Source organism: Podarcis pityusensis (assembly GCF_964106645.2).
Source record: "Podarcis pityusensis genome assembly, chromosome: 4".
Lineage (NCBI taxonomy): Eukaryota > Metazoa > Chordata > Lepidosauria > Squamata > Lacertidae > Podarcis > Podarcis pityusensis.
In genome coordinates, this window is record NC_138027.1 from 3217547 (window position 1) to 3244009 (window position 26463).

The 26463-nt window shown below is 43.0% G+C and overlaps 2 protein-coding genes across 2 annotated transcripts in view; both read left to right on the plus strand.

Moving 5' to 3' along the window:
• The first annotated feature begins 15696 nt into the window (after positions 1-15696).
• Positions 15697-23183, plus strand: LOC308475149 (uncharacterized protein). The gene is made up of 6 exons (XM_081002105.1): positions 15697-15791; positions 18422-18914; positions 20234-20315; positions 20643-20725; positions 20844-20970; positions 21537-23183. Exons 2-6 carry the CDS (start codon positions 18513-18515, stop codon positions 22811-22813), a joined length of 1971 nt encoding a protein of 656 aa, XP_080858231.1. The 5' UTR covers positions 15697-15791; positions 18422-18512; the 3' UTR covers positions 22814-23183.
• The window catches only part of LOC308475129 (uncharacterized protein), a 61376-nt gene continuing 50644 nt past the window's right edge, over positions 15732-26463 (plus strand). The window contains exon 1 of the mRNA XM_081002053.1: positions 15732-15822. The gene's annotated coding sequence lies outside the window, so the exon portion shown is untranslated. The remainder of the gene's footprint in view (positions 15823-26463) is intronic.

Here is a 26463-nt window from a genome sequence, read left to right on the forward strand (position 1 = left end):
CATTCTTTCACCTTTGGTGGACATGCCCAAAGATTAAGGCATTCTGGGAGATGATCTATAATGAAATAAAAAAGGTATTTAAATATACCTTCCTGAAGAAACCAGAGGCCTTTCTCCTGGGCATGGTCGGCCAATTGGTGTCAAAGAAGGATAGAACTTTCTTTATGTATGCTACAACAGCAGCAAGAACACTTATCGCAAAGCATTGGAAGACACAAGATCTACCCACCCAGGAAGAATGGCAGATGAAGCTGATGGACTACATGGAATTGGCAGAAATGACAGGCAGAATCCGAGACCAGGGAGAAGAGTTGGTGGAAGAAGATTGGAAAGTATATTTACAGAAATATTGCAAAATTAATGAATGTTAGTAGGATGTTGGAATGAAGTTATATGGTGTTAGCAGAAATGTTATAAAGAAAAACATTTTTTTCAACTCATCATAAATCATTTCCCAGTATTATTTTACCTTTCTACTTGCCCACCACATATGAAAAAAGTTCTTCCTATTTCTTTACATTTCCAACACATATCTGAGTCAACTTTACGCATCTTAGCCAACCTGCTCAGAGTTAAATGCCATCTATGAATCGTTTTCAAATAGTTCTCTTTCAGAGAATAACAGACGGTAAATTTCAAATCTCTTTTCCAGAGTTTCTTGCAGAGGCTTAGGTTTGTATTGTGTCCTATATCTATAGACCAGTGTGTCATTGATGCTTTAACTAGCTTGTCGTTTGTTGTGTAATGGGATGTCTCTCTCTCTGCTTCCCGTGTGGCTTAAAATTATTGCTTAACTGAATTAAAACTTCAAAAGATAAGAAAACGGGGCTAAAAGAGGATTTCAGCTAAATCAGTTATAAGCGAATTAACTTAAGTAGACCTTTTAAACCCCTATTGTTGAAAATTATTAATTGTATTAATTGGAGTGAGAGTACTGAAATTGATTTATTTTATTTATTTGATTAACTGATTTGCTGGTTACCAAAAATGTGTTAATGCAAGTGTATTAATCTGTATTGATCTGTATCAATTTGCTTAATCACAAGAATTGGTTAATTGGTGGAGATATTTAAGGAAATTGAGAAAAAAGTATATGAATATTGTGTTGGGGAAAGAAGTTGAAGAGAGACATCTTGTGGTATAATAGACAATAGGTTTCTTTCATATATAAAAGGCATTAGAGGGGGATTGTATGCCCCCTAGTGGTGAAATTGAGTATTGCATTACAAAAATTATGAAAAATTTCAGAAATTTTGTAAGATTTTGTAAGATTTTGAAAATTGATTTAAAATGGCAGGAAGGAATGGCAAAAAGATAGGAGGAACACCAGGGAGAAAGGAAAATATCCCAACAAGAAGAAATTAAAGATTTGGACATTTTGTGGTTGAAGATAAAGGAAGAATTTAAGCAAAGCGAACAACATATGGAGAAGAAGTTAGGAGAAGTGTAGGAAATGCTAGATAAAAAAATAGAAGGGGCAGTAGAACTCTCAAACAAAATCAAAGACTTGACAGTTAGATCAAAGACAATAGAAGAGTCAACTAAAAGAATCCAAAAGGAAGTGAAGGAGAACAAGAGAGAGACAGATAAGATTAAAGAGGAGTTAGGAGACCTGAATAAAAGTCAGGACCAAGTATGGGACAGTCTAGCCATGTTGGAGATGAGGCAGAAGCAAATGAATTTGAAATTTAGAGGAGTAGGAAAAGAGATGAATGAGAACATCAAAGTTAAAATGATCAAAGAGGTGGCAAGATGGCTGGACATGAAAGAAGAAGTTGAATATACAGTGGAAAATGCATTTAGAATAAAAGTAAGATCTTTACAAGCTAAATCAAAGAAACTACCAGGAGATTGTCTAGTGATATTTAACTTGTTAGATATGAGGAATGTGATACTGAAAATGAGTTACCAAAAAAAGTTGATAATTGATGGCAGGCCGATCATTATCTTCAAAGAAATTCCTACCAGATTTTTACGTAAGAGAGATGGCTATAAACAACTAGTGAGTGTTTTGAAAAGAAACGGTATACAACACAGGTGGGAGTTCCCGGAAGGGATCTCCTTTTATTACAAAAATAAAAGATTCAGGTTGATGGACATTCAAGAGGTGAGGAAATTTTCAATGAGATACGAAAAGGAGCTTGGAAAGGTAGAGGATTATTTGGAGAAAGGGATTCAGATTTAGAGGAGAGAAGAAGGAAAAGGGAGAGAGAGGAAGAGAAAGAAAGAAGAGGAAAAGAAGAGGAGGAGGAAACAGAAGAAAGAGAAGTGGGAGAAGAAGAAGAGGAGGAGGAGGACATAGGCGACAAAACCACTCAAATTTAATTTTAATTTGTTTCTACGGTTAATTCGGTTAAATAATAATGACGTTGAAATTAATAACCTGGAATGTGAATGGTTTAAACGAGAAATCTAAGAGGAATAAAATTGAAAATGTATTGAAGAAAAAAAATCTCGACATAATTTGTTTACAAGAAACTCATATTGCCAAAAAGCACAAATATATTTTGAAAAATAAAAGGTTAGGGGTGGAATTTATTAATTCTGATGTGAGTAAAAAAAGAGGGGTGGTACTCTATGTCAGAGAAAAATGGGAACCTAAATTAATTCGTAAGGATGAGGAAGGGAGAATATTGGGGGTACAAATCAATCACCAGGGTGAAAAACTTAATGTGGTTGCCATTTACGCACCAAATACAAATAAGGCAGAGTTTTATAGGAAATTGGAAGAGAGATTGATTGAAATAGAGGATCAAAAAATAATTTTATTAGGAGATTTCAATGGAGTGGTACAGTCAGAATTGGACAGGCTAACAAAGAAGAAAGGTAATCAAGGGAAATTACCAAGGTCCTTGTTCAATTTGGTGGAAAATCTGGACTTAATAGATGTTTGGAGAGATAAACATCCAAGTACAAAGCAATTTACATTCTTTTCGGAACCTCACCAGAGTTGGGCGAGGATAGATCAGGTCTGGACCTCAAGGTACCTAACTCCAAGAATTTTGAAATGTGAAATACAGCCAAGAACTCTATCAGACCATAATCCCATAGTCTTAGAAATAAAAGGTAAAGTGCAAAGTATATATAGATGGAGGATGAATGAAAATCTTTTTGAGAACTCCGAAATAATTGAAAAAGCTAAAGACACCCTGAAAGAATATCTTAAATGGAATTTAAATAATGATATTAATATTGACATAGTCTGGGACGCAAGCAAAGCCGTCATGAGGGGTCACCTAATACAGCAAAACAGCTATAGAAGAAAATTAAGAGAAAAGAAGAAAGAAGATATTCTAACACAATTAAGAGAATGTGAGAAGAATTTAACGATAAAACCCAAAGGCGAGCAGAATAAACGAGTAATTAAAATGTTACAAACCCAATATTCAATGCTGGTAAATCAGGAGGTAGAATGGAAAATAAAATCAATGAAGCAGAAATTTTTTGAATCAGCCAACAGAACAGGAAAATTTTTGGCATGGCAGTTACGGAAAAGACAAAAACAAAGTGTAATAAATAAGATAAAAGTTGAAGGACGTCAAATAGAAGATTCGAATGAAATAAAGAGATCATTCCATAAATATTATGAAAAACTATATAAAATAGAAAATGAAGAAACAAACAAAATAGGAAAATATTTAGAAGATTACAAAGGAAAATACATAACAGAAGAAGAAATGGCACAATTGAATAAACCAATTACGAAAAAGAAATACAAGAAGCGATAAAAAAGATGAAATTAGGTAAAGCCCCAGGCCCAGACGGATTACCGGCCAAATATTATAAAACCTTGGTGGACCAACTGACTCCGGTGTTATGTGATGTGATGAACAACATTTTGCAAGGAGGGAATATACCAGGTACCTGGAAGGAAGCGCATATAACCCTGATTCCTAAACCAGACACTGATAGACTGAATATAAAAAACTACAGACCTATTTCATTGTTAAACAATGATTATAAAATTTTTGCAGAAATACTGGCAAACAGACTTAAAAATTGTTTAAAGGATTTTATACATAAAGACCAAGCTGGATTTCTCCCAAATAGACAACTTAAGGACAATGTCAGGCATATCATAAATATTATAGAATATTTGGAAGTCAAAAATGAAATACCGGCGGCCCTAATATTTATAGATGCCGAAAAAGCGTTTGATAATGTATCATGGCAGTTTCTGTTAAAGAGCATGGAGACAATGGGGATAGAGGGCACTTTCATGAAAGGCATAAAAGCGATTTACTCTAATCAAACAGCTAAATTGATTGTTAACAATAATTTGACAGATTCATTTAATATTATTAAGGGAACAAGACAAGGCTGCCCTCTATCCCCTTTACTGTTCATAATGGTGTTAGAGGTAATAGCAAACAGGATGAGAACTACGCCAGAGATATGGGGGGTTAAAATTGGTACCAAGGAGTACAAGTTGAAGGCATATGCGGACGACTTAGAAGAACCACAAACAAGCATCGGTAAGGTTTTGGAACAATTAGAGGAATTCGGCAAATTATCAGGTTTCAAATTAAACAAAATAAAGACTAAAATGCTGGTTTAAATATGGGTAGGAATATAAGAGAGCAATTAGAACAAAAATATGGCATTAAAGTCGTTAAAAAAAGTAAAATATCTAGGTATCTGGTTGACATCGAAAAATATCAATTTAATCAGTGATAATTATATACCTACATGGAAAGAGATTAAAAAGGATTTGGATATATGGAATAGGTTAAAGCTTTCATGGTCCGGAAGAATGGCGGCAATAAAGATGAATATTCTCCTGAAAATGTTGTTCCTATTTCAGACTATTCCGATAATCAGGGGGCCTTCGATATTTAAGGAATGGCAAAAAATTCTTTCAAAATTCATATGGCAGGGAAAGAGGCCGAGAATTAAATACCAACTACTTACAGACTGGAGAGAAAGAGGCGGGTTTTCCGTGCCAAATCTAAGATTATATTATGAAGCTTCCTGTTTATGTTGGCTTAAAGAGTGGATTGTTTTAGAAAATTCAGACTTGTTGGACTTAGAAGGCTTTAATAATAGATATGGCTGGCATGCTTACTTGTGGCTCAACAAAGAAAAGGTTCACAAAGGTTTTTCAAATCATATTTTTAGAGGAGCCCTGTACGAAGTTTGGGAGAAAAACAAAAAACTTCTAGAAAGAAACACCCCCTGGTGGTTATCTCCGGTAGATATTTTAACAATAAAAAAATTGAACATGGAGGGGAAAAGGTTAACATATGAAGATTTATTGGTAAAAACAGGAAAAGGTTGGAAGATTAGAATTTATGAGGAATTGAAAGATAGATTGACAGGTTGGCTACAATACCACCAGATAAATGCACTTTGGAATGAAGATAAAAAATTGGGGATGAATGAAAAAAAAATCTAAATATCAGATAGAAATTCTAGAAGGAAAAACCAAACTTTTATCTAAGATGTATAATTTTTTGTTAGAATGCGATACAAAAGATGAGTTGATAAATGAAGTGATGGTAAAATGGGCAATTGATTTTGGATATAACAGAGTACGACAAGTGGGTGAGGCTATGGAATAAAGGAATGAAGTTCACGGCATGCGTCACATTAAGGGAAAACCTGGAGAAAAAGATGTACCAATGGTACATCACACCGGTAAAATTAGGAAAAATGTATAAAATTGGAAACATGCTGGAAATGTAAGCAGAAGGATTGGGACCTTTACCATATGTGGTGGGTTTGTGAGGAAATGAAAAAATTTTGGGAGCTTATATATAATGAATTAAAGAAAATTTTCAGATATACTTTTTCAAAAAAACCGGAGGCATTTTTGTTAGGAATAATAGGTGACGAAATTAAAAAGGAAGATCAGAGATTGTTTCAATATGCGACGGTGGCGGCCAGGGTATTGATAGCTCAAAAATGGAAATCAGCAGAGATCCCTACAGTTATGGATTGGCAAGTAAAATTATTTGAATACGCAGAATTAGCAAGAATGACACATAAAATTAGACACCAAGAAGGTACAAAGTTTATTGAAGAATGGAGTAAATTTGTGACATATATTGAAAGTAATTGTAGAAATTTAAAAACTACAATAGGCTTAACATAAACCTTGTGACGTGTACATAATTGGAACAGAAACTGTAAGAGTAGAAGTATACCAAGAAAACCACAACGGGATAGGAAGGAAGTCGAGGCGTGATCCAACGCAATGTTAATAAGATGATGGTACCAAAGAATGATCGTTAAGAGTGTTTGTTTTAGTTTTTGATTGATTTTTCTGGTCTGTTTTCTGTTTAACTGAAAATCTCAATAAAAATAATTTAGAAAAAGGAAAAAGGAAAGACAAACCTGGAAAGGGCCATACCAAATGGACATCCGGTGTGAAGAGGTCACTTTCCCCACTGCTGAACAATGCCACAGGTAGAGGAGATGGAATGCTAGAAGTGTTCTCCAGGGCAAGGAGAGCTGCTGAGAAATTGAACTATGGACTCAAAACATTACTTTTTAAAAAAGTTGCTGCCATTATAGGCATTGCCATTCAAATGGAGTGCATGCATCCTGTGATCGATAGTGCAAGGCAGGCCTTACCTGGCCCCCCACCAATATTTTATTCAAGTCGGCACCACTGGGTTGGGTGGTTTACAAATTAAATAAATACATAAATCACCTCCCTTTGCACATGTTCCAGCTTGTCAATATCCTCATTTATGTTTTTTAAAATTTATTTGCCCTTCATCTGAAGATTTTACAATATAAACATACAGGATGAAAGCATGGCTTTCTCAAAAACAAGCCAAGCCAGAGAAATCTCTCCTTTTCTTTTCTTTTTTTGGATGGAGTTACAAACTGTGTTGATCAGGGGACTGTTGTGGAAATTGTGCATCTCGATTTCAGTAAGGCTTTTGACAAAGTCCTCTGTGATATTTATGTGAGGAAGCTGGTAAAATGAGGCTGAATGAGGTAACTGTTAGGTGGATTTGACTGACCGAACCCAAAGAGGACTCCTTCATGGTTCCTCCTCATCCTGGGGAAAAGTGACCAGAGGGGTGTTGCAGGGTTCTGTCCTGGGCCCGTTGTTGTTCAACGTCTTTATAAATGACATGGATGAAGGAACTGAAGGGATGCTCCTCATATTTGCACACGACACCAAACGGATCATAATGGCATCCTCTCTCTTCTTCAGCAACAGACAGGGAGACAAAGAACAGTGCAAAAGCACAGCAGAGCGGAAGAGATAAGACTGACTTCCGCTCTTACACTTTCCAAGCCTAGGAAAGTAAACAGGGGCATGTGACATACTAGCCACATATCCAGCAACAGGAGGAGTGAATTGCTAACACAGCAGACATGATTGCAGGTGATATAAGGAAAAAAAACCTGCTCCTTTTTCCTTATGGGGTACCCAAGGGCCCATATAGAGTCTTTTTGTAGGTTCTCTATCGGTAGGAGAAAATAACAGAGACCAACCAAAGAATATTGAGAAGCAAAGCAGCTAGTAAGCCTGTTCTTTATTAACTGTTGCAACAGGGTTCTTCCCCACACACAGGAGAGAGGAGGAGGACCCCGAGCCATGCATGCAAGCCCTTATACAGACATTTTTAATTGCCCACCCTGGAGTCCAAGACCACCCCCAGAAACATCATACATACATCACAGAAGGGGTGTAGCCCAAGTCCACCCCCCAGATACATCATACCTACATCACAGAAAAGGCGGTCTACAACAGAAATCTGAGTGTGTTGTTTTTACCCTGTCTGCCAGGTTACCTGTTAATGGTCACTTAACTGGATTACCTGGGGGCATTGTTTTGTAATGATAATACTTCATTCCTGAGCCAGGTGACAGGCTCACCCTATTCACACCCTAAATGGGCCCTTAAGGCAGGATTTGTGAGGACAGAGACAAGGGGGAGGTTTCTTCATTTCCTTTGACCTTGTAGAGAAATATTTGAGGTGACTGAAAGAGTGAAAGAGTCAAAATGGCTTTAGGACTTTTCCTGTGGGTTTTGGACATGTGGTTTATATATATGTGTGTGTTTTCTTGGTACATTTAAGAACGTGTGTGTATGTGAGAGAGAGAGAGAGAGAGAGAGAGACCTAAAAATTATTATAACAATTCCCCCCTTTGGGGCTATAATTTTTTCTAAAAAATTGTTGCCCCACAAATAATAACATGGTATGTTGTAAATGGATGCCTTCGTTTAAATGTGGTGTCTTTTGTTGTTGTTGCTGCAGGTAATAAATAGTCTTGTGGTCACGAGGAATTCAGGTGAGGGTTTTCCATCATTGGGTCTACGTTAACATCTTTAGAGGAGATATCCTGTAAGCGGGGGGTGGGCAGGTCTTTTGGGTCTTAAAGGCACAGTTATAAAGGTAAGAGGTAAAAGTCAAAAAGGGGAGAATCTCCTTGAGTTTCTGAGCTGCAAAAAATAAAAATCTAAGCGAGTTAAGAATTTTCTTCATTTCAATACTATTATCATCACATTTCCATATAATTACTAATGTTATTATAAGCTAAAAATTAAAAAGGAAAAATATAAAAAGAAAAAAAGGTAAGAAAGATAGATTACCAGTTAAAAAAATTTTCCAGATAAAAAATAAATGGACTTGACACAAAGACAGTGATTTTTTTTAAAAAAATAATAATAATTAAATAATACCAAGATATTATCAAAACCACACAGATTATTACTGGACTGGAACCTTAAGGACTAGGAGGTGAAGGAGGTGGTGGTGAAATGGGCACACGATTGTGGCTATCCAAACAAGATGAAAAATGGGGGAAATTATGGGGAAAGACTTAAAATTCACCTCGTGCTATATGATTTTTAGATGGTACCTGACCCCATCCAAATCAGTCAAAATAAATAAATATTAGCAATAAGCGTTGGAGATGCAGACAAAATGAGGGAACATTATTCCACATGTGGTGGACATGTCCCCAAAAGGAAAATAATAAAATAAAATAAATACTATTTATTTTAAAGAAAACCAAAGCTTTCTTATTTGACATTCTAACGATAAGCATCCCAAATGAAAATAAAAGTGTTTCTTTACACAACAGCAGTGGCTAGGATGTTAATAGCAACATACTGGAAAATGAGTTAATATCAACAAAAGATGAGTGGCAATTAAAGTTGTGCTTGTACCTTGAACTAGCTAGAACGACAGAACGTCCAAGAAACTGAGATCTACTCCTAGTAATAAAAAACCTGCCAGTGATCTACCCATTGTCTTTGTCCAGAGTTCTTGAGCTTTTCTCAGGGAGCAGTGACCAGAGTTGGGGATTGACCGGTAGATCGCGATTGACCTGTTGCATGTGCCTCCATTCTAGGAACAGCATTCCTGACCCAGATTTTCACAGGAAGTCCCTGTAGCCACCCCCAACGACACGTTCTCAAGATGGAGGGTGAGGGAACAGCTGCAGTCGCCTGCGGTTCCTGCGCAATGTTTGCCATCTTGCCAAAGGTTGCAGGCAGCTTTACCTGCAGCAATTGTATGTTGACTGCCCTCTTAGAAGACAAAGTCCAGCAACTGGAGGAACGTGTAGCTACGCTCCAAAGAATTAGAGAGCTGGAGCTCTTCTTGGAAGCAACAGAGAACACTGTCTCCACCAAGGAGGAGACAGGGGACACCCCTGAGAAGGAGGCTAGTTCACCAACACAGGAGCCAGATATATGGAGAAACGTGACTCAAAGAAGTAGGAGGCCCAGGGTTCGCTCTGATTGTTTAGAAATACACAATCACTTTGAAGTCCTCTCCCCTAGCATGGAAGACGGAGAACAGACTCCATTTGAGGATCTCTCCCTCATTACAGTCGGATCAGGTATATGAAGACGAGCAGCAAAGTCAGTCCTCAGGGAATGTGCAGGCGACCTTGGAACGGACAGCTCATGGAAGAACCCCGAACAAACCTAAGAGGAGGCGTGTAGTGGTGATAGGGGATTCCCTACTGAGGGGAACAGAAGCAGTGATCTGTGGGCCTGACAAGATGTCTCGGAAGGTGTGCTGTCTCCCCGGGGCTAAGATCCAAGATGTAAATGAACGACTGCAAGGAATCATAAAACCCACTGACAAATACCCCTTCCTCTTGGTTCATGTGGGAACCAATGACACTGCAAGCAATAGCCTCCAGAAGATCAAAAGAGACTACGAGGCTCTGGGCAGGAAATTGAAGCAATTAAATGCACAAATTGTCATCTCATCTGTCCTCCCAGTTGAACGACGTGGCCCAGGGAGAGAGGGGAAAATAGTGGAAGTGAACAGCTGGCTTCGCAAATGGTGTAAACAGGAACGGTTTGGATTCTTAGATCACAGACTGCAGTTTCTTGAAGATGGACTTCTGGCAAGCGATGGGCTGCACCTCACAACGGTTGGGAGAAATGTTTTTGCCAAAAATCTCAGAAACCTCATCAGGAGGGCTTTAAACTGACTAATGTGGGGGAGGGAGACAGTGCTCCTGAAGGTAGGAGTCTATCAATTGATGAAGATGATCATCCAAATGTCATAGACCAAATGGAGCAAACAGCACGCAGACCTGTGGTGGGAGGAAAAAAATCCTTAAATAAGAGACACGGGGGAATGATTAATGGACTTCAATGTCTGTACACTAATGCGCAAAGCATGGGAAATAAACAAGATGAGCTTGAGCTCTTGGTACAGCAAACTAAATATGACATAATAGGCATCACTGAAACCTGGTGGGATAAGTCCCACGATTGGAATGTAATAATGGAGGGATACAATCTATTTCAGAGAAACAGACCAGACAAGAAAGGAGGAGGAGTGGCGTTATATGTCAGGGATGTGTATACCTGTGAAGAGATCCAAGATTTAGAACCTCAAAGCCAAAGTGAGAGCATTTGGGTCAAAATTAAGGGAGAGAAGAATAACAGAGAGCTCATTGTGGGAGTTTACTATAGATCCCCAAGCCAAACGGAGGACATAGATGATGCCTTCCTGGAACAGATGGCCAAGCATGCAAAAGGAAGGGAGATAGTAGTAATTACCCGGATATTTGTTGGATGTCAAACTCAGCCAAGAGCATAAGGTCAAACAGATTCCTCACTGGCCTTGCAGACAACTTCATTGTCCAGAAAGTGGGAGAAGCAACAAGAGGAACAGCCATTTTAGATCTGGTCCTAACCAATGTTGATGACCTGGTTAGTGGGGTAGAAGTGGAAGGACCATTAGGCGCGAGTGATCATGCTCTTCTGAAGTTTACTATACAGCGGAAAGGAGCAGCCAAGCATACTAGGGCTCAATTTCTTGACTTTAAGAAAGCCGACTTCATAAAACTTAGGGAAGTGCTGGGTGAGATCCCATGGACAGTAATACTAAAAGGAAAGGGAGTTGATGATGGCTGGGAGTTTGTTAAGAGGGAGATAGATAGTAAAAGCACAACTTCAGGCAATACCAATGAGACGGAAACATGGAAGGTGCCTAAAGAAGCCAGGGTGGCTATCTAAAGAACTTTTAACTGAGTTAAGATTAAAAAAGGATGTGTACAAAAAATGGAAAAGGGGGGAAATCACCAAAGAGGAATTCAAACAAATAGCCAGCACATGTAAACACAAAGTCAGAAAAGCTAAAGCACAGAATGAACTCAGGCTTGCTAGAGAGGTTAAAAGCAACAAAAAAGGTTTTTATGGGTATGTTCGTAGCAAAAGGAGGAACAAAGAAACAGTGGGGTCACTCAGAGGAGAAGATGGTGAAATGCAAACAGGGGACACAGAAAGGGCTGAACTCCTCAATGCCTTCTTTGCCTCAGTCTTCTCCGATAAAGAAAACAATGCCCGACCTGAAGAATTTGGAGCAAATGATTCAGCAGCGGAAACACAGCCCAGAATAACTAAGGAGATAGTACAAGAATACTTGGCTAGTTTAGATGTATTCAAGTCTCCAGGGCCAGATGAACTGCATCCAAGAGTATTAAAAGAACTGGTAGATGTGATCTCAGAACCACTGGCACTCATCTCTGAGAATTCCTGGAGAACAGGCGAAGTCCCGGCAGACTGGAGGAGGGCAAATGTTGTCCCTATTTTCAAAAAGGGGAAAAGAGAGGACCCAAATAATTATCGCCCAGTCAGTCTGACATCAATACCAGGGAAGATTCTGGAGCAGATCATTAAGCAACCAGTCTGTGAGCACCTATGCTGTGATCACCAATAGTCAGCATGGATTTCTGAAAAAGAAGTCATGTCAGACTAACCTGATCTCGTTTTTTGACAGAATTACAAGCCTGGTAGATGAAGGGAACGCAGTGGATGTAGCCTACCTTGATTTCAGCAAGGCATTTGACAAGGTGCCCCATGATATTCTTGTAAAGAAGCTGGTAAAATGCGGTCTTGACTATGCTACCACTCAGTGGATTTGTAACTGGCTGACTGACCGAACCCAAAGGGTGCTCATCAATGGTTCCTCTTCATCCTGGAGAAGAGTGACTAGTGGGGTGCCACAGGGTCCTGTCTTGGGCCCGGTCTAATTCAACATCTTTATCAACGACTTGGATGATGGACTCAAGGGCATCCTGATCAAATTTGCAGATGACACCAAACTGGGAGGGGTGGCTAACACTCCAGAGGACAGGATCACACTTCAAAACGACCTTGACAGATTAGAGAACTGGGCCAAAACAAACAAGATGAATTTTAACAGGGAGAAATGTAAAGTATTGCACTTGGGCAAAAAAAAATGAGAGGCACAAATACAAGATGGGGGACACTTGGCTTGAGAGCAGTACATGTGAAAAGGATCTAGGAGTCTTGGTTGACCACAAACTTGACATGAGCCAACAGTGTGACGCGGCAGCTAAAAAAGCCAATGCAATTCTGGGCTGCATCAATAGGAGTATAGCATCTAGATCAAGGGAAGTAATAGTGCCACTGTATTCTGCTCTGGTCAGACCTCACCTGGAGTACTGTGTCCAGTTCTGGGCACCACAGTTCAAGAAGGACACTGACAAACTGGAACGTGTCCAGAGGAGGGCAACCAAAATGGTCAAAGGCCTGGAAACGATGCCTTACGAGGAACGGCTAAGGGAGCTGGGCATGTTCAGCTTGGAGAAGAGGAGGTTAAGGGGTGATATGATAGCCATGTTCAAATATATAAAAGGATGTCACATAGAGGAGGGAGAAAGGTTGTTTTCTGCTGCTCCAAAGAAGCGGACATGGAGCAATGGATCCAAACTACAAGAAAGAAGATTCCACCTAAACATTAGGAAGAACTTCCTGACAGTAAGAGCTGTTCGACAATGGAATTTGCTGCCAAGAAGTGTGGTGGAGTCTCCTTCTTTGGAGGTCTTTAAGCAGAGGCTTGACAACCATATGTCAGGAGTGCTCTGATGGTGTTTCCTGCTTGGCAGGGGGTTGGACTCGATGGCCCTTGTGGTCTATTCCAACTCTATGATTCTATGATTCTAAGATGATTCCCTTTTCAAACAGGATACATGAACCTAGGCCAGTAGGGTCCTCCTCTCCGGCAGACAGACAACCCCTTCCCCAAAGCCCCTCCCTCCCCACCTCCCCATCACTCACCAGGATGGCTTTGGCCGTCTCCTGCTTGGAGCAGTTCTGGGTTCAGAGCCCCCTGAGCTGAGCTGCCTGGCAGTTTTGAATCACCTCTGGCAGGTACAGCTGATCTTCCTCCAGCAGCTGAAAGGCAAAAGTCAGGCTGTCAGTTCTTCACGAAGGGAGGGCTTCTCCACATCCGAGAGGGCAGAGTGGGGGGCAAGGAGGGCAGGTCTGAGTCCCTGCTCTGGTTCTCTCCAATACTCACCTGTGGGGGAGGGATGTGCAACCGCAGCACATCTGCAAAGAGAAGGACATGGGGACAGGTGAGTCCGTCCCTGAGCACCTGGAAAGGCTATTTCAAGAGTTTTCTCCTGGATTCCAAGTCCTACGGCAGGGAAGGAGGGACATCCCAAGCCTTGGGGACCAATCCTGGCCTCCTTCAACCAGAATGTGGCTCCCCAGGCTAACAAGATGGTCAATATCCGGTACCACCCCACCCTTTTAAAATTTAAATATCAAAACAGATCCCAACTTTCAGAGCATGTAAATCACATGAGTGGAAAGACCGCTGCTCCACTCACAGAAATAGGACTATACTTCCTTCTCCCACCTTTAAAGTAAACGTCTATGTAACGAAACCGAATCGACCCAATTCTGCCTTCCACTGCCAACCTCAACTCCTCTCTTCAAGCCAAAAGACAACACTTCCCCGTCCCCCTGTGAAACCCCCTGGCCTTTCATTGGTAGAGCCGCCACAACACTAGTGGCATTTACCTCAGTGCAACGCAGGGACTGAATGAGGGGGCGGTGAGATGCTTTCAGCATCAGACACGTGGCGGGTTCTGAAATGACCGTGCAGGCCAGATTCACGACCCTGCCGGGCTGGATTCGGCCCGTGGGACATAGTTTGAGGACCCCTGGCCTACACTGACTGGCAGCAGCTCCCCAGAGTTTCAGGCAGGGATTTTGTCCAGCCCTTGCAGGAGATGTCAGGGGCTGACCCTGGGACATTCTGCATGCCAAGCAGATGCTCTAGGGCTCCCCATATTTCACTAACCTTTCAATGCTATGCTATTAGCAACCGTGGAGATTCCACCTGCCTCTTTTGAAAGGAGAACACTCACCTGGTCAATTTAAATAACAACAACAACAATTTATTATTTATACCCCGCCCATCTGGCTGGGTTTTCCCAGCCACTCTGGGTGGCTTCCAGCAAAATACAGTGGTACCTCAGGTTACAGACGCTTCAGGTTACAGACTCCGCTAACCCAGAAATAGTACCTCAAGTTAAAAACTTTGCTTCAGGATGAGAACAGAAATCATGCTCCGGCGGTGCAGCGGCAGCAGGAGGCCCCATTAGCTAAAGTGGTGCTTCAGGTTAAGAACAGTTTCAGGTTAAGAACGGACCTCCAGAACGAATTAAGTTCTTAACCTGAGGTACCACTGTATTAAAATACAATAGTCCATCAAATATTAAAAGCTTCCCTAAACATAATAACAGCAACCATCCATTTTCAGTCCAATGAATTAGCAATTAAGCATTTCTGGAAAGGAAAATGGCATACCTTTGTATCTTAGTATTAAAAGGTATTACTCATTTATGATGAGAATAGGATTTATTTATTTTGAAATTTGCTTGGTTCCTCCTTGGTAGCCAGTGCCATTGTTTCAGCAGGGCTAGAACTCAGGACCCGCTGCCTTGAGGGACATCTAAGAGCAGTTGGGCAGGGAAAGGTCTCCCTTGGGAGGTGGTGGACTCTCCTTCCTTGGAGGTTTCTGAGCAGAGATCGGACGGCCATCTGCCATGGATGCTTTAGCTGAGATTCCTGCATTGCTGGGGTTGGACTAGATGACCCTGGGATCCCCTCCTATCTCTCCACTCCTGAATTCTAGGAGGAGCTTCCTTGCCTCCTGCAAAGCCCTTTTCCCTGCAAGCTCTTCCTCTGGTTTCTGGCCAAGGGAGGGAGATGCTCAGAGTCCAGCCAAGAGCCTCACCCCCAAAAGGATATCTGGGTATTGGCGTAGCCAGGGGGGCAGCTGCCCCCCCTGAATCAATAACAAATAATAAGAATCTGAGGTTCTGCCAAGGGAGAGACGGCTGAGCCGAGTGGACTCAGCTTGGCAAGGGTTAAAGGGAAGTGAGCTGCCTTCCTAGAGAGGACAGGAAGCAAGGGGGGCCAGGTCCTCCAGAGCCAAGGCCCCTCCCTCCCCAGTCCTTTCCTGCAAGGAAGGGGGGGTGTTGCTTTGTGTCTCTGCTGCAAGGGCTGCCTCGCTGCCCCCTCCTGGGATCTGGTGAGTCTCCTCTCTCTCTCTCTGGGATCTGGTGGGGGTCCCAGGGTTGCAGCAGGGGAGGGGGCCTGGGGGGCCTGATCTGCTCCTGCAGGGGGGGGGACCCCAAGTCAGGGAGGAGAGGGTCCTGCCAGGGAGGGGGCAGATCTGCCACGCTCTCCTTCCTGCAGATCAGAGGATCCCGAAATCATTTGGCCTTTCAGAAGAAAATGACTCTCACGAAATCTCCCTTCTTTAAACAAAGGAGTCCCTGGGACTTTAACTCTGTGTGACATCGCTCAGCCTCATTGCACAACAGAGGAAACATGTGCAAATGGTTTTCCAAAGCTGGAGGAAGAGGTGGACACTAGCCCCCCCTCCCAAAAAAAAAGGTGGGAGAGAAAGGGAAGGGATAAAGAGAGGGATCCCAGCCCAGAGTCCGGCTGCTGCATTGGGTACCAGTTTCCCAGTCGTCTCCAAGGGCAGCTCCCCACGGAGGCCACTGCAGCAATCCCCTTGCACCCAAAGCATGGCATCCCAGGACCACATCCTCTCTGTCCCAAAGGGATTGTTGCTGGAAATGGGCGCTGCTACTCACTGAGCCTCCAGGGACCTTGGCATCGATGTCTCTCTGTGTGTTAAGCTATCTAACAGAATAATAATACTAAATTACCCTCCTAATTTTCAAAGGAGATGTCTTTGGCCTCATCCACTTGGCCCTCAGGGGTTGGCAAGATACATTCCTGGCCCTCAGAGCAAAGAAAAAGGGACCCCACCCCAGGAGTCTGCCTTGAGAGCGGCAGAGAGTCCAAGTGCAAGAAAAAGGAGACAGAAGCAGGGGAGTGGGGGTGGGGGGAGAGCAACTCCTGAGGACCCCCAGGTGAGGACCCCCACTAGAGCCAAACATCCATTTTTCACAAGATACAAATGACTTCCTTGTCAGTCAGTTCTGACTTCATGCATTGACTGGAAGGCAGGAGCAACCAGGCTGATTCATCTCCCAGAAATCCCTTCAGTTACCTCCACATTTTGCATTGCAATCTTCCTTCTAGGAGAGCTAGAGGCTGCTTCTTCTTCTTCCTCCTCCTCCTCTTCCTCCTCCTCCTCCTCTTTCTTCTCCTTTTTAAAAAGGCCCTTTCCACCTGGCCTAGGGGTGAGGCCCGGACTCACCCAGCCCTACTGTGTTAAATATGTATTCTGTAGTTGACCTCCTTTGTAATGTTTTATTTTGATATCTTTAAGAGAGTATTTGTTTTCTATTATGTTGCTTTGACTATAGACTATATATTTGACTTTCTTCAGCTTGTTTTATTTCTATTTTATTGATTTTGTGGGATGTGAAACTGCAGTCAAGTACAACATTCCTACAGGGGACACATTAGGGGATGTTTTCTACCACTCAGGAGAAGACTTCCTGTTTCCTCCTGAGCTGGGACAGACTTCCACTACATGTGACTTGAAGAGGGTGCAGTCTGTTGTACTAGCATGGAGGAGCACACGGCCTCCATCTTCTGATCAGTGTGTCTTCTCCATTTTGTATGTTGCTGTTGAAGGAATGTGAGGACTGGTGCCCCACCTAGGCCCGAAGTCACCCCCCCCCACCAGGCCTCAAACTGTCCAAAATTCCTTTTGTCTTCTACAAATCCACAGCTAAAGCTTTCCTCTGTTTTCTCACAAGATGCTGTGCAAGGGCAAACCGTTACTTTTATGAGCACGTGAAGGCTTCAAAAGCTAATGAATAGGCTCTGTTCAAAGCAGGCCTGAGAACTGAATCTTATCTCATTCTAGTTGCAACATCTTGGACATGCTGAACCGCTCTCATTCCCCTTTCCTGGGAAGGGTGCCAAGAGTCCAAAAGAGTCCCAAGACAGGGGAGCTTTCTGTTCATGCTCAGAGGAACTCATGGGCAGGACTCTTGAAGAAGGAGGAGAAAGGGAGGGAACTGGAAGGGGAATATATACCCTGTGCACATGACTGTGAACTCGTGCTTGTTTGTGACTTATCACACTTCCTCCTTCTACCAGTTCATGGATGGTAGAAATAAAGGCTTTTCTCCGAAACTATTCCTTGAGTGTCTGTTGACTCCCATTGGCTACACTATGTGTTTGGGGAAGTGACTCCTTAGTGGCAGTCACTTGGGACTAACATCTTTATGGAATAGTTCTAGTTGTTATGTATCAACCTGAACGAATCTGTGAGTAAACTACTTTTATATTAACGTGAATCAGATTATTGTGCTTATTCATTTAAAAGGGATTGGAAGGGATTTTACCAGGAAGGAATCTTTAATAGTAAGAGTCAGATGAGTCAGCAACAAGCTGATCGCTGCGTAATCTAAAAAAGGGCGATGTATGGAACTCAGCTAGAATATGGAACTTGCTAGTGCATGTTAGGAAGGATATCGTTCAATAATATATCCTCTTCTAACTCCCCAATTATCCCCACAGATTTAATATGCTGTAAACCGCTTTGAGATTTTTCTTTAAAATATAAAGTGCTATAGAAATTTAAATAAATAAGATAGCTCATGGTTTGGGCTGTGGTGCAGTCCAGCCCTGGTTCCCTCCAAGACTCATCCATGCTTGCTCAGGGAACCTTTTTCTTCTCCTGATATTAGACAACTTTTGTAACTGAAGAATGTATTTGCTTTGTAGGATTTGCTAGCGCCTCTCCTTAAGACAGACGGAACTTGGCAGAAGACCAAAGGGTTCCTTCCGATCTCTCAGAGGCTTCCTGAGAGCACAGATGGATGAGCAAGACTCAGCTGGCCCTGGAACAGAAAGAGGCCATGCCATCCAAACTGGGAGCAGTGGGGGATTCTGGGAAAACTCTGTGCAGAAGATCCTGGGTGAGGAGGCCACCCTCCGCTCAGAGGTGCAGAGCCAGCAGTTGAGGCAGTTCTGCTACCAGGAGGCCAAAGGACCCCGAGAGGTTTGCAGCCGACTCTACCACTTTTGCCGCCAGTGGCTGAAGCCAGAAAGGCACACGAAAGCTGAGATGCTGGACCTGGTGATCTTGGAGCAGTTCCTGGCTGTCCTTCCACCGGAGATGGAGAGCTGGGTGAGGGACTGTGGAGCGGAGACCAGTTCCCAGGCGGTGGCCCTGGCCGAAGGTTTCCTCCTGAGTCAGGCAGAGGAGAGAAAGCAGGTGAGAGAGACTTTACTCTGGATACTCCCAAGGGGCTCCAAACAGGACAGAGAACATCCCATCATGCTCTACTGATGGCTCATATTTTTTTCCTGGGAAGTGTTACGGTAAAATCTGGGTGCGAGGCTGCTCTGCCACCCAGCTCGTCGGACTAAGTCCGCGGGTCCCTGCGGAGGAAAAAATGAGCTCAGCCAGAGACAGGAGCAAGCTGCAGAAGATCCAAGTTTATTGCGCAACAGGTTCAAGGCGAGATTGAACAGCGGGAAAGGGGTGACATGAGCTTTTGAAACTTCCCTCCATGTCCCAGAATACAGTGCAAAATACATCACAGTTACAACATGAATACATTAAGGAGAGGTTGGGTTACACAGATTACATCATGAATACATTAGGAAGAGGTTGGGTTACACAGATTAACATATGGAGGAGGGGGGGGGAATATGCAGAGCTGGAGATATGCGCAGATAAGCACATCCTGAGTACCGGTGATGAGAAGACAATGGTCCATGTATGCATAGTCTGCCACCTGGCATTGCCCGGAGGAAAGGCTTGGCAGAGTGATTTGACGGGATTAGGGTCTTCCTGAGAGTACGTGACACCTCGCTTGAGGGATTATGGAGGACAGGGGAGGTGTCATGGAGTCCTAGAAAAATTGAGCCGATTGGCACCAAAAGCAAGAAAATCGGTGTTGTGGTTGATTTTATATGAATTTTTAAAGATTTTAGCCCATTTTAGATTGACAATTGAGATCGGAAACAAAATGGATACATTGTAGCAAGATTTGACAATTTTATGAGTTCACAAGTTTTGATTCCATTGTTCTCCCAGCGGGGAGCCGTCAGCAGCTTGTCAAGAGGTTAAATGAGGCGTGCAGGAGCTCGCTGAGGTAGCTCTGCAAGACGAATGCATGGTTCTGATTGAGTAGAACGCACCCATTCAAAGGATAGGAAATATAACTCTATACGGTCTACCCATAGTAAAATAGAGCGGGAGGGAAGGCATAAGAGTTTGGGCTTATTTCGCCCGTAATAGCGGATCAGTGTAGGAAAGGGGAAAGGCACTTTATTTATGGGGCTTGGGGTAAAGTGTGGTGCTTGGTGTGGGGGCTGAGGGGGTCCATGTGGGGCTGGGTGCCCTTGAGGTCATCGCCTCGGACCCTCTGGTGACCGGCGGAAGGGTGAAGAAGACATGCTCCCCCCCCTTCCGTATCAGAAGGCATCCATGGAATGAGATCTGTCACCCTTGAAGCAGTTGGCCCTGTCATTCATTTTTTAATCCTTCTCCCCATTCTCTCTTTTGAATACTTTTTTCTTTTTCAGGGAAAGGATCTCTTTGCAGAAATGGGCCAGATTTCTTCTGAGGCAGAGAGGCCTCTGCTGGACACCAGAGAGAGGCAGCTGGGTAAGGAGGGAGGAGGTTTTTCTCCGTTTAGTCTCATTCTGTTGGTTTTCCAACTCATCTGTGGGTACTTTTCATCTTTTGTTGGGCGAGATAGTGGGACCAAGAGCCCAGAGGAGGGGAGATATGTTTTTTCACAACTGACATCTGAAATGCACCCAAACATCCAAATGCACTCAGCAGGCGAGACTTTCTCAAAGGCCCCTCTAGTTTAATAATAATAATAATAATAATAATAATAATAATAATAATAATAGTTTAGATGCACTGATTCACCTGTGAGACAAGAAGGCACTCTGGGTCTCCCCCTTACCATTTTCCCTCTTGCAGGTGACACAGTGATACTGGCTAAACCTCTTCAACCATCTCTGAATGGGGACGGAAGAGAAGCAGTGGCTGTGGAACCAGATCAGGTCAGGGGAAGCTGCCTTGCGGGGACAGAGGCCGAGGGGCGGAACAATGTCGTAGCTCAAGGAGTGGTGGTGAACAACAGTGTTGTCTCAGAGGAGGACATTTCCCTTTTTCCTTTAGGGTCCAGTGTGCTTTGAAGATGTTGCTGTTTGTTTCACGGATGAGGAGTGGGAGTTGCTGGATCCTGACCAGAGAGCTCTGCATAAGGAGGTCATGGAGGAGAATCGTGGGACCGTGGCCTCTCTCCGTAAGGCTCCCAGTGGGATCATAATATCTGTTTCTAAATTCAAAACTCCATATGTGACGAACCTCATATATTTTCACAGAACTCAACAGCGCCCCCTACAACACCGGATATCACAACCCAAAAAAACATTGAACAGTAGATTGCTGTTTTTTCTGTGAATGTTCTTCCTCCCGTTGCAGCTCATTAAACAAGGATCAGCTGGTCTGAACTCCCCAGACCCTTTTGACTGTATACTTCAGAGTTGTTAGGGAAGTTGACGTAGCTTGTGTCAGGTTTTCAGTTTTTGTTTTTTCTCCCGTCAGTCTTTGGTTGTCCAAAGAGAAGACTGACATTGGAAATGGAGGGATGCCATGATGGAGCCAAAGAAAATCCATTCGAGAGAAGAGCCAGGCTTATCGAATCACAGGTTCCCCTAAGGATGTCGGTTGATCCCCGTTAATTAATGCACCCAAACCTTCAGAAAACCATCCATCTAACCCACTAGTGTTATTCCTCTATTACCAGTGTTAACAAGTATTCTTCCTTAATTTCTCCCTGAGGCGCTAATCCATTTCTCTTCATTGCAGATAGTGATGGATTGGAAATCAAGGACAAGGGTGACCATGACAAAATCCCCACAATGGAGAAGCTGTACAAATATCTTGAAAGTGGAAAAAGTTCCAATTCCACTTCCCATCAAGGAAATCTCATTAGGAAGAAACCCTATCACTGTGTGGAATGTGGAAAGAGCTTCACTCACAGCCACAATCTCACTTCCCATCAAAGGATTCATACAGGGGAGAAACCCTATCAGTGCTTTGAATGTGGAAAGAGCTTCACTCACAGCCACCATCTCACTTCCCATCAGAGAATTCATACAGGGGAGAAACCCTATCACTGTGTGGAATGTGGAAAGAGCTTCAGTACGAGCTCCTCTCTCACTTCCCATCAAAGAATTCATACAGGGGAGAAACCCTATCAGTGTGTGGAATGTGGAAAGAGCTTCAGGAATAGGTTTAAACTCACTTCCCATCAAAGAATCCATACAGGGGAGAAACCCTATCAGTGTGTGGAATGTGGAAAAAGCTTCAGTCAGAGCTCCAATCTCACTTCCCATCAGAGAATTCATACAGGGGAGAAACCCTATCAGTGTGTGGAATGTGGAAAGCGCTTCACTGAAAGCTCCAAACTCACTTCCCATCAGAGAATTCATACAGGGGAGAAACCATATCAGTGCTTGGAATGTGGAAAGAGTTTTAGTCAGAGCTCCTCTCTCACTTCCCATCAAAGAATTCATACAGGCAAGAAACCCTATCAGTGTGTGGAATGTGGAAAGAGCTTCAATAGTAACTCCAATCTCACTTCCCATCAGAGAATTCATACAGGGGAGAAACCCTATCAGTGTGTGGAATGTGGAAAGAGCTTCAATACGAGCTCTGAGTTCACTAAGCACCAGAGAATTCATACAGGGGAGAAGCCCTATCAGTGTGTGGAATGTGGAAAGAGCTTTAGTCGCAGCAGCAGTCTCACTTCCCATCAGAGAATTCATACAGGGGAGAAGCCCTATCAGTGTGTGGAATGTGGGAAAAGCTTCAGTCAGAGCTCCAATCTCACTTCCCATCAAAGAATTCATACAGGGGAGAAACCCTATCAGTATGTGGAATGTGGAAAAAGCTTCAGTCAGAACACCAGTCTCACTTTCCATCAAAGAATTCATACAGGGGAGAAACCTTATCAGTGTGGGGAATGTGGAAAAAGCTTCAGGAAAAGCTCCTCTCTCAGTTCCCATCAAAGGATTCATACAAAGAGTGGAAAACCCTTCATTATACAGCTTTCAGCGCTAGAGAAAAACACACCACTTTAAACAGGCCTTTGGCTGATTGACATCTAATGCCCTTTTACAATGTGGTGGGGAGGTGGGGGTTACAGGTTTTGGGGGCGGTGTTTTGTGTTTTCATTGTGTGATTTTATGTTGTAACCGTCCTGTCACCTGTGGGTGTAGGGAATGGGAGCCAACTCTTAGAGTCTGAGGGCTCTTTGCCCCCCAATAAGATATGTGAGGGGGCCACCCCCCACTTCATAGGAACAGCCATTCAAATGTCATGCTTGCACCGCATCCTGTGACTGTTTAACTGAGGTGGGGCTTACTAAACCCCTCCTATATATTACTCAAGTTGGCACCCCTGCTATAGGGTGCTATAGAAATGAAATAAATGCATAAATAAATATAATAACACCATCTTGATTGCCTTCATTTGCACATGTTCCAGCTTCTCAATATCCTTCTTAATATTATCATTTAAAAAATTTATGTGCCCATCATCTGAAGATTTCATGGTGATTCACAACATAAACAGACAGTTTGAAAGCATGGCTTTCACAAAAACAAGTCAAGCCAGAGAAATCTCTCTTTTTTCTTTTTTTGGATGGAGTTACAGACTGTTTCTCAGGGCACTGCTGTGGAAATAGTGCATCTTGATTTCAGTAAGGTTTTTGACAAAGTCCCCCGTGATATTTATGTGAGGAAGCTGGTAAAATGAGGCTGAACTAGGTAACTGTTAGGTGGATTTGACTGACCGAACCCAAAGAGGACTCCTTCATGGTTCTTCATCATCCTGGGGAAAAGTGACAAGAGGGGTGCTGCAGGGTTCTGTCCTGGGCCCGTTGTTGTTCAACGTCTTTATAAATGTCTTGGATGAAGGAACTGAGGGGATGCTCATCACATTTGCGGACGACACCAAACGGGGAGTGGAGGCCAAAGTGGCAGAAGGCAGAATCAGATCAAGGGCAGGAATAGTACCACTTTATTCTGCCTTGGTCAGGCCGCACCCAGAATACTGTTCTAGTTACAGGTAAGTAACCATGTTGGTCTGCCGTAGTCGAATCAAAATAAAATGGTATCTGAAGAAGTGTGCATGCAGACGAAAGCTCATACAAATAACAAAATTAGTTGGTCTCTCAGGTGCTACTGGAAGGATTTTTTTTATTTTGTTTCCAGAATACTGTGTTCAATTCTGGGCACCACAATTTCATTATCTTAAATTTTTGTTTGCCAAGGGAAATTAAGAAGGTGAGGGAACACAATCTATATTCCTTTTATGACAAGTGACCAAAGTTTATTGAATATATAAATTGTTAAGACTGTTGCCGGAATCCACCTAGCACTCATGGGAAAATGTGGCGTGATCTTTTAGAGTAATCAAATGAAACTTGTAACACATGGCAGGAAGAAAGTCTGCAATTTCATCAGTGTAAGGTAATTGTTGTTTATAGTTGTAACCATTGCTTTCTTTAAAATTATCTTCTCTACCATGAAAATAAATAAAAGCAATTTTTTTTTAAGGAAGTGGGGAAATCATATGTACTATTGCATTAATCTGCTTGCATGAGTTGAGTGTTATTTGGAGTCTGTAACTCCCAGTTATTTCACATTATCAATGTGTTTCTGTATGTTCAGCACATATGATTGCAGGTGAGACTGAATAAAAGAATAAAATTCCCTTTGACTGCTTCTGTATTGTTTCAGATGCAGCTTCACTTACAGATAAGAACAAACCTTATTTCTTACTGATGAATCATACCATTATCAGCTCATTAATCTCCAACCCAACAAACCCAGCGCTTAGCATGAGCAGCTGCTTTCTTCCCATTTCTTAGGTGGAAATAACTGATAATGAAAAGGAAAAAGGGAGATAGAGCCTTTCCCTCAACCTTTGGGGATCTGGGGGGCTTCATTTCACCCCTTAGTCCTGCTCCTGAAAGCTTGACAGATGTGGAGTATTTGCTCACACTCTGCCATGACTTAAAAATCAACCTTTTTGATTTTTTAAAGAAATGGTATTGCAGTGCTAAAAAGGCTCAAGAAAGCAATTCCTGTAGTAGCTGGCATCTTAGCCAGCCCAGTGCCACTCTGCCAACTGTCTCACTCCCAGATAACTAATCTGGAAAGCTGTCTTGTCATCTCTGTCTGTAAAGACTTCCGTGTCCCTTGAATTCACAATTAAGCATTTCTGGAAGAGGAAATGATATGCTTTTGTTTAGAAAGCACTAATACTGGGCCACTGAATGTGCAGCCTGCCAGCCCTGCCCTGTAGGAACCTCCAACTTTAAAGATTGATCTTTTGGTGTGGCAGCAAGTGTACTTTGGAACTCCCTGCCACTTGACATCAGGCAGGAGGCTTCACGGTCCACTTTGCAGCGTTCAACTTTGTTACCGCTGCTGAGTTTGTGATAGCTGGATATTGAGGAGAAAGCAGCCAATCTTCTATGTATATCTGAATAAATTGAGAAAGTCTGGTTTTCAGTAAGTACGATTAAGCTAACATTACAAAAGAATGCATCTAAACCGGCCTAACGGACTCATGGGGAAATGGGTATTTTGGAGGATGTTTTATAAAAGTAAGTTTAGTGGACCAGTGAAGCCCTCTGAGCCAAAGGGTCATATGCCAAGAAGGCCTCGCTTTGACAGCAATCGTGCTGCAGCAATCTGCACCAGCTGAAGCTTCTGGACCAAGCGCAAGGGATGCCCCACAAGGAGGGCACTGTGGTCATCCAGCCTTGAAGAAGCGAAGGCGTGAGGCAAGGCTCTCCCAGTCCTGGAATGTGGAACCATCTGCAGTTGCTCAAAGGCACTTCCAGCCACTGAGTCTGCCTGAGTCTCGGCTGGATCCGGAAGCAGCCACAAGTCTCATAAGGTTCATATGGAGAGAACCTTTGGCTTACCCTATTTACTAATAAAAATAACTGGAAACAGACATGAGATAAATAAAACGAAAGCAAACATTTATGGCCGCCTCTTGTGGTTTCCACCCAAATGCCAGCATTGTGGTTTCCACCCAAATGCCAGCATTGTGGGAGAGGCACCATGACTGGCAGAGCCCGGCTTGGCACCCAGGAGGGCAAGGAGGTGTCTAGTGGTTTGCAGGCCCCTTCCGCCCTTGGCCAAAAAGGCCAAGCACCCTCTGGCGGATCTGCTGGGTCTTCACCCCACAGACTACGGGTGTCAGAAAGGGAGTGTGGATCCTTGCGAAGAGAAGAGCCCAGGATTCCAGCCTGTCTTTTTCAGGATTTATTGAGTGCAAACTTATGTACAGTGCAGAAGTTTCAAAAGCAGAATCCAGAAGTGCCCCCCTCCTATTCCCCCTGCAGCAAAAAAGACCCGGAAGCCCCCCTCTCCGTTTTTTTTCCTTACGTGGAAAACTACTGTGTGGGAGAGATAGCCATGGTAAAGGCTTGTAATATTGCAGGGTGCTCCCTGACCTCGGCTGACCAGCACTCTGAGCTTTACAATGGAATGCATGACCTCATATGGAGTTATGTTCCCCCCCCCCTCTGGGCAGTGTAACCCTATATCGTTTGTGGGTGGGTTAAAGCCTTGACCGGATGTAGGTAACGTGAGACATTGGAATGCAGCCATGCGGCTGGAGAGGAACAAAGAGTAATAAACGGACTGGAGGAAGGGGAAGAAGCATGAATTGAGCTGCCCTCCGTCCATGGAAATATTGCTGGCCTCAG